The sequence below is a fragment of the Vicia villosa genome, linkage group LG5 (assembly GCF_029867415.1).
Source record: "Vicia villosa cultivar HV-30 ecotype Madison, WI linkage group LG5, Vvil1.0, whole genome shotgun sequence".
NCBI lineage: Eukaryota > Viridiplantae > Streptophyta > Magnoliopsida > Fabales > Fabaceae > Vicia > Vicia villosa.
This window is the reverse complement of record NC_081184.1, coordinates 109,385,260-109,400,945: the sequence shown is the minus strand read 5'-3', so window position 1 is coordinate 109,400,945 and position 15,686 is coordinate 109,385,260. Positions and strand designations below refer to the sequence as shown.

At 36.4% G+C, this 15,686-nt stretch overlaps 1 protein-coding gene across 1 annotated transcript; it reads left to right on the top strand.

Moving 5' to 3' along the window:
• The first annotated feature begins 6,391 nt into the window (after positions 1 to 6,391).
• On the top strand, positions 6,392 to 11,325 carry LOC131601994 (U-box domain-containing protein 13). The gene is made up of 4 exons (XM_058873937.1): positions 6,392 to 7,062; positions 8,516 to 8,632; positions 8,793 to 9,248; positions 9,809 to 11,325. The coding sequence occupies exons 1-4, from the start codon at positions 6,802 to 6,804 to the stop codon at positions 10,964 to 10,966; spliced, it is 1,992 nt and encodes a 663-aa protein (XP_058729920.1). The 5' UTR covers positions 6,392 to 6,801; the 3' UTR covers positions 10,967 to 11,325.
• The last annotated feature ends 4,361 nt before the right edge of the window (positions 11,326 to 15,686 follow it).

Sequence of the window (15,686 nt, the reverse complement as noted above, 5' to 3'; positions counted from 1 at the left end):
TACAAGGGGAAGGTTTTAAGCACCCCTCATATATGTGGTACTCCACAGGAACCTTTTTGAAAATCTGTGTTGTGTGTGTGCTAAAAAGGGTTTGTTTTATTTTTAAAATAAGCTCGGTAAGACATTAAGCCTTGTGCCTACATACCTCCTCAGTGCAATGGAGAAGTCAGAGCTAATGTAGTTCCGCTTTAAAAGGGAAAACGTTTAAAAATCGAATAAACACTTTATCATCGTCGGAGGGGAATACTCAGCCATTGATCTTGAGCATGAGAACAAACGAGTTCTTTGCATCGCAAATGAAAGAAGGGCTCCAACTCGGATAAAATCAACGAGTATGCCACTGGCTCTCTCACGCGGAAAAGATCTCATTATATCAATCAATTTCAAAATCGTGGGGTATCGCCACTCGTTTCAACAACTAGTCGTGTCTAAACTTTTTGAAGAAAAGCCACTAAGGGCAAAAGATATTTTAAAAGAAAAGGTTTTGAAAAGGTTGCAAACATAAGAAGGTTTTGTAAAAAGGGAGAAGATTTTGAAAATTGAAGAAGGGGAGGAGATGAAGAGGCTATCTTATTGCGTAAAATAAAAGCTAAGGAAAATAACGGTCTAACCGAAATAAGAAGCCAACACTTGACATTATGAGTCAAGGTAGATTTCCCATCCTTTGGAATATCGACACTAAACCAAAACATTATCACTTGGGGATCCAGATGAACTTATTATCTTTAGCACTACTTTGCATTAAGCACATTAAAATTCTGACGGAAATCGGGCAGAGTAACGGCTGTTTTCGGGTAAAATCCTTATATCAATGCCTTGGAATTAGCCATCAAGGACTTTCAAGGAAATACCTGCATGTACAAACAGACAACAATCCAATGCCAGACAGACAGAATAACAGCAGAGTAATAACGGAATAAGGGTCCAGAGGTACTAAGTCCATAAGTCCAAATCTCCATAATGCTCGGGATAGTAACCAATAGTCCGAAAGAGAGCCTTAAGCGTTTTTTAGATTTTGTTGTTTACTAGTGTTTTAGCATAAAAGTAAAGTATGGTCCAAGTGGACAAAAAGAAAATAGCGGAAACATAAACAATACGTCCAAATGGACAAAGAAAAAATAGTGGAATATAAACGATACGTCCAAATGGACAAAGAAAAAATAGCGGAATATAAACGTCCAAATGGACAAAGAGAAAATAGCGGAATGTAAATATGATGAAATGATAAAATAAAGGGATAAAGCGAGAAATATAAAGAGCAATATAATAAAGTGCGGAAATTAAAGTTAGTTGTTAGATGTTAAAGATAACCATCTTGAAACTTGTCAAGTATGTTATCAAAGTTAGTAATAAAGATCGATGGTGAGTGAAGGATGTTCTCGGATTTAAATTCAATGGACATTTATCAGAAGCTTGATAAAATCATAGCGACTACACGATAAACTTCCATAAGTCATAAATCAACCGCATATAATTCTCTTCCATGTTTGATCTTTTTTTTATTCGGGACACGAAATATTGCGCTATGTTAAGCAGGTCGCCAAGTGATTTATGTAGAAATCACCCTACAACGAGGCCGTTCAAAACTTTATGTGCTAATGCATGCGAGAGAAGCGATATGTAGATCACTCTCCGAAAGCAATACCACACGAAAAGAAAAATAGGGAGTGATCTAGTCTTTACCAAGAATCCATAAGAATTCTCAAGGTATTAAGACTTTCATCGATCAAAATAAAAAGAAGCAAAAGATGGAACCACATTAAAAGCTCCTTTCATCCATAATTTCAATCACTTAATTTTGCGGATTTGGATTCTCATCCTATCGACGCCCTAAGTCCATTGATATTAGAGAGAAATTAGGCTTCTAATTTGCGATTCAAAGAAAATATCAAAAGAATGGAGTAGAAGAAGAGTTAGAACCAAAAACAAGTCAAAAATAGCAAAAACAAGCATTCTGCCTCACTGGAAATCGATTTACCTCTGTAGGAAATCGATTTCCTGAGTTCAGAGTTCAAAATTGGCATAAAAACAAGGTGAAAATCGATTTCCTACAGAGGGAAATCGATTTCCTGCACGTAGTTTTCAAAAAATCAGCATTAGAAAGCATAAAACTTGACTTAAGCAAACATACAAACACCTTATGATCACATATCAATTGGAGCACGAATTTTCCATCAATTCACCATCAAATAGGACCAATATAGCATCAAAGATGCATTGAACACAAGCAAGAAAGATCTACATCTTAGAGTTTAGGAATTTACCAATTCTTGAACCAAATTGTTGGAGTAACTTCAAGAACAAGCACAAAGTGTGTAGATCCTTCAAAATTGGAGATGAACAAACAAAGAAAAGAGAGAAATGTAGGAGGTTTAGTTCAAAACTAGTAAGATTCAATGTGAATCTCACTAATTCTATGAAAATGAACTTTGGGTGAGGGTTTTGGAAAGGGTGAGAAATGAATTTGCAAGCAATTTTTTGGCTCTCCAAGCTTGAGAAATGAGGGAGTAGAGACCTCTATTTATAGGATGGAAGCAAGAGTAGTGGCAATTTGGTCTTTTTGCATTTGGTAATTAACTTGTGCTTAATTGGTGTTTAAATGGTATTTAAATGGTAAAAATGGTAAAATGGGGATTAAGTGGGTTTAATGAAGGGAATTAATTTTGGTGAGGTGGAAAATTGGTAAGATGACAAAAATGATCAAAGAAAAAAGTGTTTGGTGCCAAAATGATGTCATGCTTCCCTCTTTTTTCAAATTTCGTCCAGGGAAATCGATTTCCTATATGGGTAAATCGATTTCCATAGTGAAATTTTCAAAAATCCATTTTCTTGCACTGTTTTGATTTTTGCCCGATCTTTTTCCTGCAAAACACAAACAAAGGAAACAAAAATGCATATTTTTGGATTTTGGTTAGTATAAAACAAATAAAAAGCTAGAAGTGCTTGATGATTCCCCTCAGAGACAAAATGATACCTCAAGATTGTGATCTTGATTGATGATTGAAAAGGCAAATGATGTATGATCTTAGGGTCAAAAATTGAGGTATGACATCCACCAATACTGACCACCAAACACCAAGCATATGATATCACAGACCTGCAACAAGTTTTACAATGCAGTGCACAACAAACAAACGCACAATGCACGATTCAAGCATTGGTCACATACCACAACATACAATGATAAGAACATAAAGCAATTACGGACCATGAAACACAGATCAAGAAACTCAAAGTTATTTTTATAAGAAAGTACATTATTTTAGCTTTCCATAGGTTCAAACAGCACGTCAAACGAACACCCAAAGCTTAAGATATGAATTTTTAAAGTTTTAAAAAAATGCAAACACCAGCATCATACTACAACATACACTGACGCCACCAAAACCTCATTACACACTAATTAAATGTAGTTCCTGAAACTTGAAATCATTATTACAAGAAAGTACACTTTATTATTTTTCTACATGTTCAAACGGTTTGTCATTTGGATATACGGTTAAAAAGTTACGATCGAAATCGTACGAGAAAAATAAAATTTTGGGCAAAATCTGAGTGCACGTGTCAGCACATGCGAGTTTTAGGTCAACACATGTACTGCTATATTTAAGCCTGTAGCATATGTCTTGTATTTATCGGCACATATAATCTTATGTGTTGGCACATACTATAACTTTTTCAATAAAATGTTTTTCTAACAGCTATGTGCTGGCACATCCGAATTTCAGGTCGGCACATACTGTTAGATTTTTCAAAAATCATTTTTTTAAAGAATCACGTGTTGGCACATAAGACATATAGGCCGTCACATACTGTTACGTTAGGCACAAAATTACCTTTTAAAAGCACTTTTACAAAGGTTCACCATGACAGAACACTACGAAATTATATCATCACAGACCCAATTTTCTGTTATCCTAACATTCTAAAATCACTTATTATGTTATAGAGATCATGGATCACAACACAATAGCATAAATTCATCAATTATCATTCATTCGTCTTCATTCACACCACATCAAATCATCATCATTAACACATAATCATCATCTCATGGAATCAAGGATTGGAACACAACAGTTCATCATCATACACATAAATCTACAAGGATTAACACATAACAACATACCAACATTATCCAATCAATTCAAACATACAAAAGGGTAGATCATGAACATGAACAACAAATAACTATATCAATTCAGAATCCCCAAACCTACATCTCATTATGTAAATTCTTAGAAGATTGGAATCCCCCCTTACCTTGGTATTCTTAGCAAAACTTTGACCTTTAATGGAGATTTTGGTTCTCTTTCCTCAAGCCCTAGCCTTTCTCTTTCACTCTTATCTTCTCTTTTCACATTCTATCAGTTCTAACCTCACTGACCCTAGTTCCCTTATTATATTATTATTATACTCCAACTAAATCAAACAATTAAAATTAAAACTAATTATTTATTTAATCCTATTATTACTACTATTATTTAATCTATTGAAATCTAATTAAATAGATCTAGTAACAACATTCTCTCACCACCCTATGTTTCTTCCTTTTTACTCACACACCCCCAACACCTCTGTTTCCAATTTTAAAGGTTATCATCCTATACCAAAGGGTCCCAAACACTCCAAAACACTGAATATCACACAACATCACACAAATCAATTATGAATAATTAAGTAAAAAAACTGGGGTATTACAACTCTTCCCCATTTAGAAAATTTTCGTCCTCGAAAATTTACCTGACGCGAATGACTCAAGATACGACTCTCGCATCCTACTCTCCAACTCCCATGTCATATGCTTCTTCGGTAGCGCCTCCCCACACTACTTTCACTAAAGCAATCTCTTTACCCCTCAACTGTTTCAATTCCCGGTCTTCAGTTCTTACTAGTAAGGCGTCAACTATAAGATCATCCTTTACTTGCGCATCATCCATCAGAATCACATGAGATGGATCTAGGACATATTTTCGAAGTTATTAAACATGGAATACATCTCACAAGCTCGATAAATTCGGTGGCAGCGCCACTATATAAGCAATAGTCCCAACCCTGTTAGAAATCTGATATGGACTGATAAATCGAGGAGTAAGCTTTCTCAATTTCAAAGCACATCCCACACCGATCGCTGGAGTGACTCTCAAGAATACATGGTCTCCTTCATGAAACTCAAGATCCTTCCTTATCTTATCATGGTGACTCTTTTGCCTACTCTACGAAGCTTTCATCTTTTCTCGAATTAACTTCACCTTTTTAGTAATATGTTGGGCAAGTTTAGGTCCAAGCACGACGCTCTCACTGGATTCATGCCAACACAAAGATGTCCTACAACCATGGCGTAACCCAGAATTGCAAGTGATAGCAATGCGAAAACAATAACAATCAGAATTCCATCAACATTCAAAGTTACATTGTGACAAAAAGGAGTACTAAGAGTATTAGCAGGAATTCCATACCTGGCAAGATTACCACGACCCGCAATCAGCCTTAAGTCATTGACCAAATGACTTACCTTCATTGTATGACCTCGTAATCAAATAGTAGTGAAAATTATAGTCTAAACAAAAAAAGGAACAATGAACTTGAAAGAGAAAAGTAACACTTAAATACAAGACAAACCAGATATTTAACACGACATGCACAAGGATATTCACAAACCCCATCTGTCTCATAAACATAGCTCATTCGACCAGGCCTATTGGATTCCTCCAGACTTTTGTTGAATCAAATGCAATGTAACACATGCCTATAAACAAAAGGGAAATGGGACGGGAGAGCGATTTCAGAAACGAGAAGGTAGATATTCTGGCTTCAACTACGAGCTTCATCAATGAAGATGATAACTTAATGGAAGAGATAACCATGGATCTTAACAGAGCCCTCGATGTAGCGTTAGATTATTTCTTCCTTGGTGTTCAATTTGAAACAGACAATCAGAGCCTAGGTCGCATGATGGAGAAGAACGAATTTCCCAAAACAAGTTGGGGTATACTAGGTAACATGATTCGAAAGAAGTTGCGTTCACTCAGGAGAACTAGGGTTTCTTTTGTGAATATAACTGCTAATCAAATAACTCACCTCCTAGTCAAGCAAGCTAAAATGACTCGTAATTTTGTTTGGCTTAAGGATGACCCAGACTGTATCATAGTCCAATCTAAATTAAATATGAGACCAACCCAATAAATAAAATGTTTTTTGTTTTTATAAAAAAATAATTGCATATGTAAGTAGTTTAAACTAAATCCATTTTATATTGAATGTATATGAATTAACCAATCCATTATTTTATACAAGTGACAAAAACTCACATTTTTATAGCTAACCAAACAACCTTTTTAAAATGAAAAATATCTCCCATCTAAGCCAATAAATTTTGTCATACTCCCAAACATATAATTGACACTCCCCTACTCCTTCAAACATTACCTCCATAGCCACCGGAGACTTCTTCCTATTCTACAACTTTTACCATGGTTAGTTAAACCGAATTAACCATCCTTTACGTTAAACCGCCGCAGCCAAGCCAAGCTGAGCCGAGCCATCACAGTTTCAATCAAACTCCAAACCAAACCCATTCCAATCACTTATCTTAAGCCGCGCCACAAACCAAGCTTCTAATTGAAAGAAAAAAAAAACATCACGCGTCTATCTCTCTCTTATATCTCTCCCTCTCTCTCCGAGAAATTTCAGTGTCTGAAAAACATGACCGGAAACCGAAATCTCCGGCGACAGATTTTCCTCTTCTAAACGACCCCGTTTCAATCCGATCTGAAAACCAAAATTCTCATTATCATCATCATGGAAGGTGAGAAAGTAAACGCTATAATTGACCTAGTCAACGAGATTTCCAACATCTCTGACTTCAGGCCTATGGTGAAGAAACAGTATTGCAATTTAGCACGAAGGTTGAAGCTTTTGATTCCTTTGTTCGAGGAGATTCGGGATATGCATGATTCAATCCCTGATTACACTTCAAAAGCTGTGATTTTGTTTAAAGAAGCTCTTGAATCAGCTAGGGAACTTCTCAGATTCGGAAGTGAAGGAAGCAAGATTTACATGGTTTGTTACTTTCAATTTTAGGGATGCAACTGAAATTTATTTTAGTAGTAACATATCTTTGAAATATTGAAATTGGGTATATAAAGTTTTTGTTTTTAGTAAAAAAAAATTATTTTTAGTACTAGTTGGTTATGTGGGAATGGATTTTTCTATTTTTTTCTTATGACTGTGATGCAAAGTACTGATTTGTTTTTTTTTTAAAGTTAAATAGAGTAGTTGATTTTTTGTTTATGTGATTGATTTCTGTTTTGGATTATGATTATATTTTTGATTAAATTTTTGTTGATGATTAACTGATTATGATCTGATTTCTCTCTTCTAGTTTTGTGTTTTTTTAATTGGATTTGTTTATGGTGGATGAGTGAAAGCTTCTTGTTTTTGGATTTTTGTGCTGAATTGGTCATTGAGGATAGGTTGCATGGGGTTTAGGAAGTGTAAAGAAAATGAGTTTCTGAGTTTTGAGTTTGTATGGTGCTCAGTGTTTTGGATGGTATCTCTTGAAGTTACAAGGAGCAAACCTACAGCTGTTCAAGGTCTGGAATAATTTGTAACACTGCTTGGTTCCAGATGATTTTTTTGTTCTGTCTCTGGACCTGTGTTATATAAAATCCGAATTGCGGATATACATGCGGTTTTTGGGGTCGCTGCAATGGTAAGTCTCGGCCGATATTACGGGTTTTTCTGCCATAATATGCTATAACGGCACGACAAAGTGTCCGGTGTGGTGGGGTTTTGGCTCTCCGACACGGACAACACTGCTCTGGACTTATATTTTCTAAATGCTGTGAATTTCTCACAGAAAGACCATATTTTGGAGCTGGTGGTATTAGTTGATCTAGGTTACCAAACATTTTACATATGATGTTAAATTATAGATCATGTATCACTACTCTTCATATGAGTAAACCCGCTTTTACTGAAAGTACCCTTGGGTAAAATTATAACTGTTTGGTGGTTCTGCCAAAATGGTCCACATGTGGTCCAAATGCTTTGGACCATTGCTATTTACATAGTTCTGATTTCTGTTGTGTGGGGCTCTGCAGAGAAAGTTGAAAAGGTAAAAGAAATGTAGAGGTTGGGGAAGAGTATCTTCCTTAAATGGTGCCCAGTGTTTTAAGCATTTCTATTGCTGTATATTTTAGATATTCCCTGTCCATGGTACCAAATTTATTATGCCTGGTGGGACTTTGAAAAGGTCAAACTAGTCAAGGTTTATGCAAAATTAACCAACTAATGGTTTAATACAATTTACAATGTTTGTACTACTTGAAATCTAAATACTTGTTTTGACCGTTGTTTGCTTAGAGCTCAATCTTCTTTGTGAATCACACTCTTATAATCATGAGTTGAACAATATATTTCAAGAGAGCATTATGAAAACTTAATTCTAGAAAAATGACACGCGGTGCCTTAGATGTTGATTCAGTTGTGTTGACTTGACTCATGTTTTCAGGTCCTCGAGAGAGACCAGATTATGAAAAAATTCTATGACGTGACAGCTCGGTTGGAACAATCACTGGATGAAATTTCCTATGATAAACTTGACATATCAGATGAAGTAAAAGAGCAGGTATAAACACTTCAATGGTATATATTTATTGCTTGGGTGCAATACTGTGAACCTTAATAGATAACTCTTTACGATAGAATGGAATCTGCCACACTATGGATCTTCTTTTTTACATTTTTGTTATTCTTATAATTTTGTCTAATTCTTGCTATCATTACAGGTTGAACTAGTTCTTGCTCAGTTTCGAAGAGCAAAAGGGAGAGTTGATGATCCAGATATCAAGTTGTATGAAGATGTGTCATCCCTTTACAACAATAGCAGTGACGTAACTACAGATCCAGCTGTTCTAAGTCAATTAGCAGACAAGTTGCAATTGATGGGAATAGCCGATCTTACACAAGAATCACTCGCTTTGCATGAGATGGTGGCAGTAAGTAGTGGGGATCCAGGGGCACGCATTGAGAAAATGTCAATGTTATTGAAGAAGATAAAGGATCATGTGCAAATAGAAAACCTAGTCAAGGATGATACTAAAATAGCAAAGGGAGTTTCTTCCGGATTTCAAGGACTAGGGAAAAATGATATGAATCATCAGGCCTCTGTTATCCCAAGTGATTTTAAATGTCCGATTTCCTTGGAATTGATGATTGATCCTGTCATTGTTTCAACAGGACAGGTATGTACATTATATGATACCCCGACGGCTATTAATGTTTGGTCATTTCATTATCATTCTTGACTTTCAAATTTGAATGCTCTTATCTTGCATCTATGCTTGCTTGAATGTAACATCTCTGTTAATGAAACCACACTCTTTGCAAAATTTTCTCAAGAGATCTAAAGGTCTACTTGGCGTAAGAAAACTATAAATAATCTGTTTCCACTTAATAATTACAATAATTAAGTGGATGATCATTCTCTCATTTTATCACCGAGAGGGTCATGTTTAGAAAAAGAGAAGCAAAAGCAAAATGGCTGTCCCTACTTTATCTTGAAATTTCGTCTCTAAGGCTATTAAGCTTTAATTGAATCGGATGCACTGCAAAATGTACAATTGCTTTCTATGTTGATGGATTTCTTTGGAATATAACTTTTGGTTAAATTTTGATTGTTTGTATAAAAACTGAAGGCTACACTGATGGTGCCTGTGTGCATTATTGACATTTTACCCGTTGCAGAGTCATTTTGCTGATAACTGTCTATTAACACTCAGACGCTTGTTGTTCTCATCTGCAGACTTATGAGCGTTCCTGTATTGAGAAGTGGTTGCAAGACGGGCACATGACATGCCCAAAAACGCAGCAGTCTCTCACCAGTACTGTTCTCACACCCAACTATGTCTTACGAAGCCTGATAGAACAATGGTGTGAAGCCAATGGCATAGAGCCACCAAAACGACCCAGCACTTCTGAGCCAAGTAAATCAGCATCAGCTTGCTCCCCAGCGGAGCGAAGTAAGATTGAAAATCTAATTCAAAAGCTCATATCTGGCAGTCCTGAAGACCAGAGATCAGCGGCTGGCGAGATTCGCCTTCTTGCAAAACGCAATGCAGATAATCGTGTAGCTATTGCTGAAGCTGGTGCAATACCTCTCCTCGTTGGTCTCCTCTCCGTGCCCGACTCCCGAACTCAAGAGAATGCTGTGACAGCGCTTCTGAATCTCTCCATATATGAGAGTAACAAAGGAAGCATTGTCTCTTCAGGAGCAGTTCCAGGCATAGTTCATGTGCTGAAGAGGGGAAGCATGGAAGCTCGGGAAAACGCGGCTGCAACACTTTTCAGCCTTTCAGTTATAGATGAAAATAAGGTCACAATTGGTTCTTCAGGAGCCATAACACCACTGGTGACACTGCTGAGTGAGGGTACCCAAAGGGGTAAGAAAGATGCTGCAACAGCACTCTTCAATCTGTGCATTTACCAAGGAAACAAGGGAAAGGCGGTGAGGGCTGGTGTTATTCCCACGCTGATGAGACTTCTGACAGAACCTAGCGGAGGAATGGTGGATGAAGCATTGGCCATTTTGGCAATTTTGTCTAGTCATCCTGAAGGGAAGTCTGCCATTGGTGCTGCAGAGGCAGTGCCGGTGTTGGTAGAGTTTATTGGGAGTGGATCCCCAAGGAACAAAGAGAACGCAGCTGCGGTATTAGTTCACCTTTGTTCTGGCGATCGACAATACATAGCGCAGGCAGAGGAGCTGGGGGTGATGGCTCCGTTGTTAGAATTGGCTCAAAACGGTACTGACAGAGGCAAAAGAAAGGCAACACAATTGATAGAGCGTATGAGCAGGATCCGTGAGCAAGAACAGCACGAAGTTCAGATACAAGCTGAACTTCTACCTCAGAATGACGATATCCAACCACCACCTTTGATCATTAACCTCGATATTGACACCTGAAATGTTTTGTTTATATGTTAAATGTTTATTTTGCTTATTATAAAATGTTTTGTAAAAGAGGCATCGGTTCGGTGGAAAAGGTGGAAGATCACCTTCCTGCTCCGTTAAGTTATTCGTTTGTTTGTTCGTTCGTGTGATATACAGAGAGACAAAAGGCCATTGAAAGGGGGGAGACGAGAACGGAGAAGATGAGATTGGCGTGCCTGACAAGAAAATGTATAATTGTAAAATGAAATGTACCTGTTCTAATCATCCTCAATATATTTTAATGGAGAGAGATGTTTCGTGTATTTGCATCATAAATTTGTTTGTGTATTTTCACCTATTGAAAACATTGATTTATAACTTGATTGTGTGAATAGTTTCTCGTGAGTACTTTATCCTATATTTACCGTTTGCCTTTCCATAACAAGCAGAGTGGATAAGAGGAATGTTTTTAGAATAGGTGAATTTTATGAAAACCAATACTTAAAATTATTAGAAATTCTAAAGACAGGCAATGTTATTGATAAATAATTCATCATTGTTGGATCTTTGAACACACTGCTGTTCTCAATTGCATATATAAAATTGACCACTTTTGATCTGAGAAAGAAGAAAAAGGATTAAAATAGAACGAGGGAAAATTGGGAGATGGCAACTAGTCTTACTGTCTCAATTTTGGAAAATGGTAAAAAGACTTCTTCAAAGTCAACGTCTTCCTTTTGAAGAAATCCATTGACTACTGGTATGGCCTTGCATATGCACACACACTTCTCACCAATTGTTTTATCTCACCAATTACCGCATCTATATGGGTCTGCACTTGCTTGCTCTCCACAAGATTATAAAATTTGTATTTGTAGCCACCAGTTGGTTGATACTCCATCCGTCTCACAATGACACATATTTGTAAATTTTATTTTTAATTTTCAATATAATATTAATTATTTTTTTCTTTTAATTTTACCCTTTAATTAATACTATACTCTTATATATATATATATATATATATATATATATATATATATATATATATATATATATATATATATATATATATATATATATATATATATATATATATATATATATATATATATATATATATATATATATATATATATATATATATATTTTAATTTGTATGAAATATTCAAATATGTCACTCATTGTGGGACAAAAGGAGCATCTTACAATGATCATTTGATCTCTTATATCATCAAGTTTTCTTCTCTATTGATCAGGAACAAACATATATGATATGGAACCAAATACTTTTAGAAGTCTCACAATAGCTTGCTTCCTGGCTAACACTTCTCAAGTGTAATGTCTTTCACCCTCTTTGCTTGTTTAGAAATATTTTGGCTTTGTGGTCTTTTAAATGGACTTGGGTTTCCTCAAGCAGATCAACTTCACTTTATGATGACAATACAAGTGTCATCCAAATTATTGTAAACCTAATTTTTCATTGACGCACTAAATATATCGAAATTGATTGTCATTTAATTTGTGATGCCTATGATAATAAACTAATATCACATCCTCATGTTAGTACTCAATTTCAAGATGCATATATTTTTTACAAAGACGATTCCTCGGACGTCATCAGTTTTTTTGTTAACAAACTAATGTTTATTGACTAGACACATGGGGGTGTTAATATGGAATGATTTCATATGATTTAATTCTCTTAATTGTATATATGTTTCATTCCTAAAACAGACTACAAAATCAAATAGAGAATATTTGCAATTAAAAGTTGTAAATGCTCATGTAATTATAAATATATAAAGGGTTTTTCTAACCTATGCAACCTTGCAGGTTGCATAGGATAAGGACAATTAATATTGTTAGAACAAGATTTGTTCTGATCAATATTCTTAGTTTTGATGATAACAAGGATATGAATTTTGTGTGAGATAATGTGGTACTCTAATACATTGCAATTTCCCTTTCAGGAAATATATAAAGAGTATGCACAAATCAGCGCTCAGAAGCTTTGTCTCAGAAGGTTCAGCATGCAACATCAGAACATGGTCTGGCAAGACATCAGAAGACGGTCAAGGCAGAATCAGAACATGGGTCTATGGAAGCATCAGAAGAACTTGAGATCAGAAGCAGAAGCACTGAAGTTCTCATGGTATCACGCTCAGAAGCACTTCAAGGTCAGAAGACAAGAAGACGCTATGCACCAAGCTGTTTGACTCTGATGATATTCAAACGTTGTATACACAAACATCAGATCAGAAGAAAGTACAGGTGGCAGGCTACGCTGACTGACAAAAGGAACGTTGGAAGCTATTAAAGGCAACGTCAGTAGACACAGCGTGAACAAGGCTCGAGGTAGTTGACAAAAGCGTGAAACATTAAATGCAATGTTGTACGGAATACGCAAAGCATTAAATGCTCCCAACGGTCATCTTCTCAAGTGCCTATAAATATGGAGTTCTGATGAGAAGCAAGGTTAACCAACTCTAGACGAATTCTGTGAATATTAACTTGCTGAAACGCTGTTCAAATCAAAGCTCAGAAACTTCATCTTCATCAAAGCTCACTACATTGCTGTTGTAATATATTAGTGAGATTAAGCTTAAACGTTAAGAGAAATATCATTGTTGTGATTATAGCTTCTCAGAAGCATTGTAAAACTCTTATTTGATTACATTAATTTGTAAGTAACTAGAGTGATCAAGTGTTGATCAGGATACTCTAGGAAGTCTTAGCTTGTGTCTAAGCAGTTGTAATTAGAGTGGTCACGTGGTGGTCAGGATACTCTAAGAAAGTCTTAGCTTGTGTCTAAGCATTTGTTCCTAGAGTGATCAGGTTGTGATCAGGATACTTAAGAAGACTTAGGCGTGGGCTAAGTGGAAAACCATTGTAATCTGTTGCGATTAGTGGATTAAATCCTCAGGTGAGGTAAATCACTCCGTGGGGGTGGACTGGAGTAGTTTAGTTAACAACGAACCAGGATAAAAATAACTGTGCAAATTGTTTTTATTGTTCAAGTTTTTAGACTACACTTATTCAAACCCCCCATTTCTAAGTGTTTTTCTATTCTTCAATTGGTATCAGAGCGCCGGTTCTAAGGTGCAAGCACTTAACCGTGTTTAGAAAAGATTCAGGAAGAGAAAAACGCTTCAGTAAAAGATGGCTAGTGAAGTTCAAACAAATCCAACTGCATCTACATCTGGCTCTGCTGAGCAATACATTGGTAACAATGGTTATACTAGACCACCAGTATTTGATGGTGAAAATTTTGAATACTGGAAAGATAAACTGGAAAGTTACTTTCTTGGTCTGGATGTTGATCTATGGGATCTTCTGATGGATGGTTACAAACATCCAGTGAAAGCTAGTGGCGTAAAGCTTACGAGGCAAGAAATGGATGATGATCAGAAGAAGCTTTTCAAGAATCATCATAAATGTAGAACTGTTTTGCTGAATGCTATCTCTCATGCTGAGTATGAGAAGATATCTAACAGGGAAACGGCCTATGATATATATGAGTCATTGAAAATGACCCATGAAGGAAATGCTCAAGTCAAGGAGACTAAAGCTCTTGCTCTAATCCAGAAATATGAAGCCTTCAAGATGGAGGATGATGAAGATATTGAGAAGATGTTCTCAAGATTTCAAACTCTAACTGCTGGATTGAGAGTTCTGGATAAAGGCTACACCAAGGCTGATCATGTAAAGAAGATCATCAGAAGCTTACCCAGAAGATGGGGTCCAATGGTGACTGCATTCAAGATTGCCAAGAATCTGAATGAAGTTTCTTTGGAAGAGCTTATCAGTGCCTTAAGAAGCCATGAAATAGATATGGATGCAAACGAGCCTCAGAAGAAAGGTAAGTCTATTGCGTTAAAATCAAATGTTAAAAAATGTACTAACGCTTTTTAGGCTAGAGAAGAAGATCCTGAAGAATCAGAATCTGAAGAAGAAGATGAACTGTCCATGATCTCCAAAAGGGTAAACCAACTCTGGAAGAGCAAACAAAGGAAGTTCAGAGGCTTCAGAAGTTCAAAGAGATTTGAACGAGGAGAATCTTCTGGTGACAGAAGATCTGACAAGAAGAAGGCTATCTGCTATGAGTGCAATGAGCCTGGACATTACAAGATCGAGTGTCCAAAACTTCAGAAGGAGAATCCCAAGAAGAAGTTTCATAAGAAGAAAGGTCTTATGGCAACATGGGATGATTCTGAATCAGAATCAGAATCAGACTCTGAAGGAGAGCAGGCCAACTTTGCGCTGATGGCTACAGAAGACGATGGATCAGAATCTACATCAGAATCAGATTCTGAAGAGATATCCTTGGCGGCAAAGAGGACAAAAAGCAAAATGTCATGGTACCTGGACTCTGGGTGCTCGCGACACATGACGGGAAGAAGGTCTACATTCCAAGACCTGGTGCTTAAGCCAGGTGGAGAAGTCAAGTTTGGAGGAGATCAGAAGGGCAAAATCATTGGCTCTGGAACCATAAGTCTTGGTAACTCTCCTTCCATAACTAATGTACTTCTTGTAGAAGGATTGACGCAAAACTTATTGTCCATAAGTCAATTAAGTGACAATGGTTATGATATAATCTTCAATCAAAAGTCTTGCAAGGCTGTAAGTCAGAAGGATGGCTCAATCCTATTTACAGGCAAGAGAAAGAACAACATCTATAAGATTGATCTTTCTGATCTTGAGAAGCAGAAGGTAACTTGTCTTATGTCTGTTTCTGAAGAGCAATGGGTCT

Bases quoted from the DNA above. Each gene is read 5' to 3' on its own strand.
- LOC131601994 (XM_058873937.1), top strand. From the start codon at position 6,802: ATGGAAGGTGAGAAAGTAAACGCTATAATTGACCTAGTCAACGAGATT. The intron at 7,063-8,515 runs GTTTGTTACTTT...TCATGTTTTCAG, and splicing joins AAGGAAGCAAGATTTACATG to GTCCTCGAGAGAGACCAGAT. The intron at 9,249-9,808 runs GTATGTACATTA...TCTCATCTGCAG, and splicing joins TCATTGTTTCAACAGGACAG to ACTTATGAGCGTTCCTGTAT.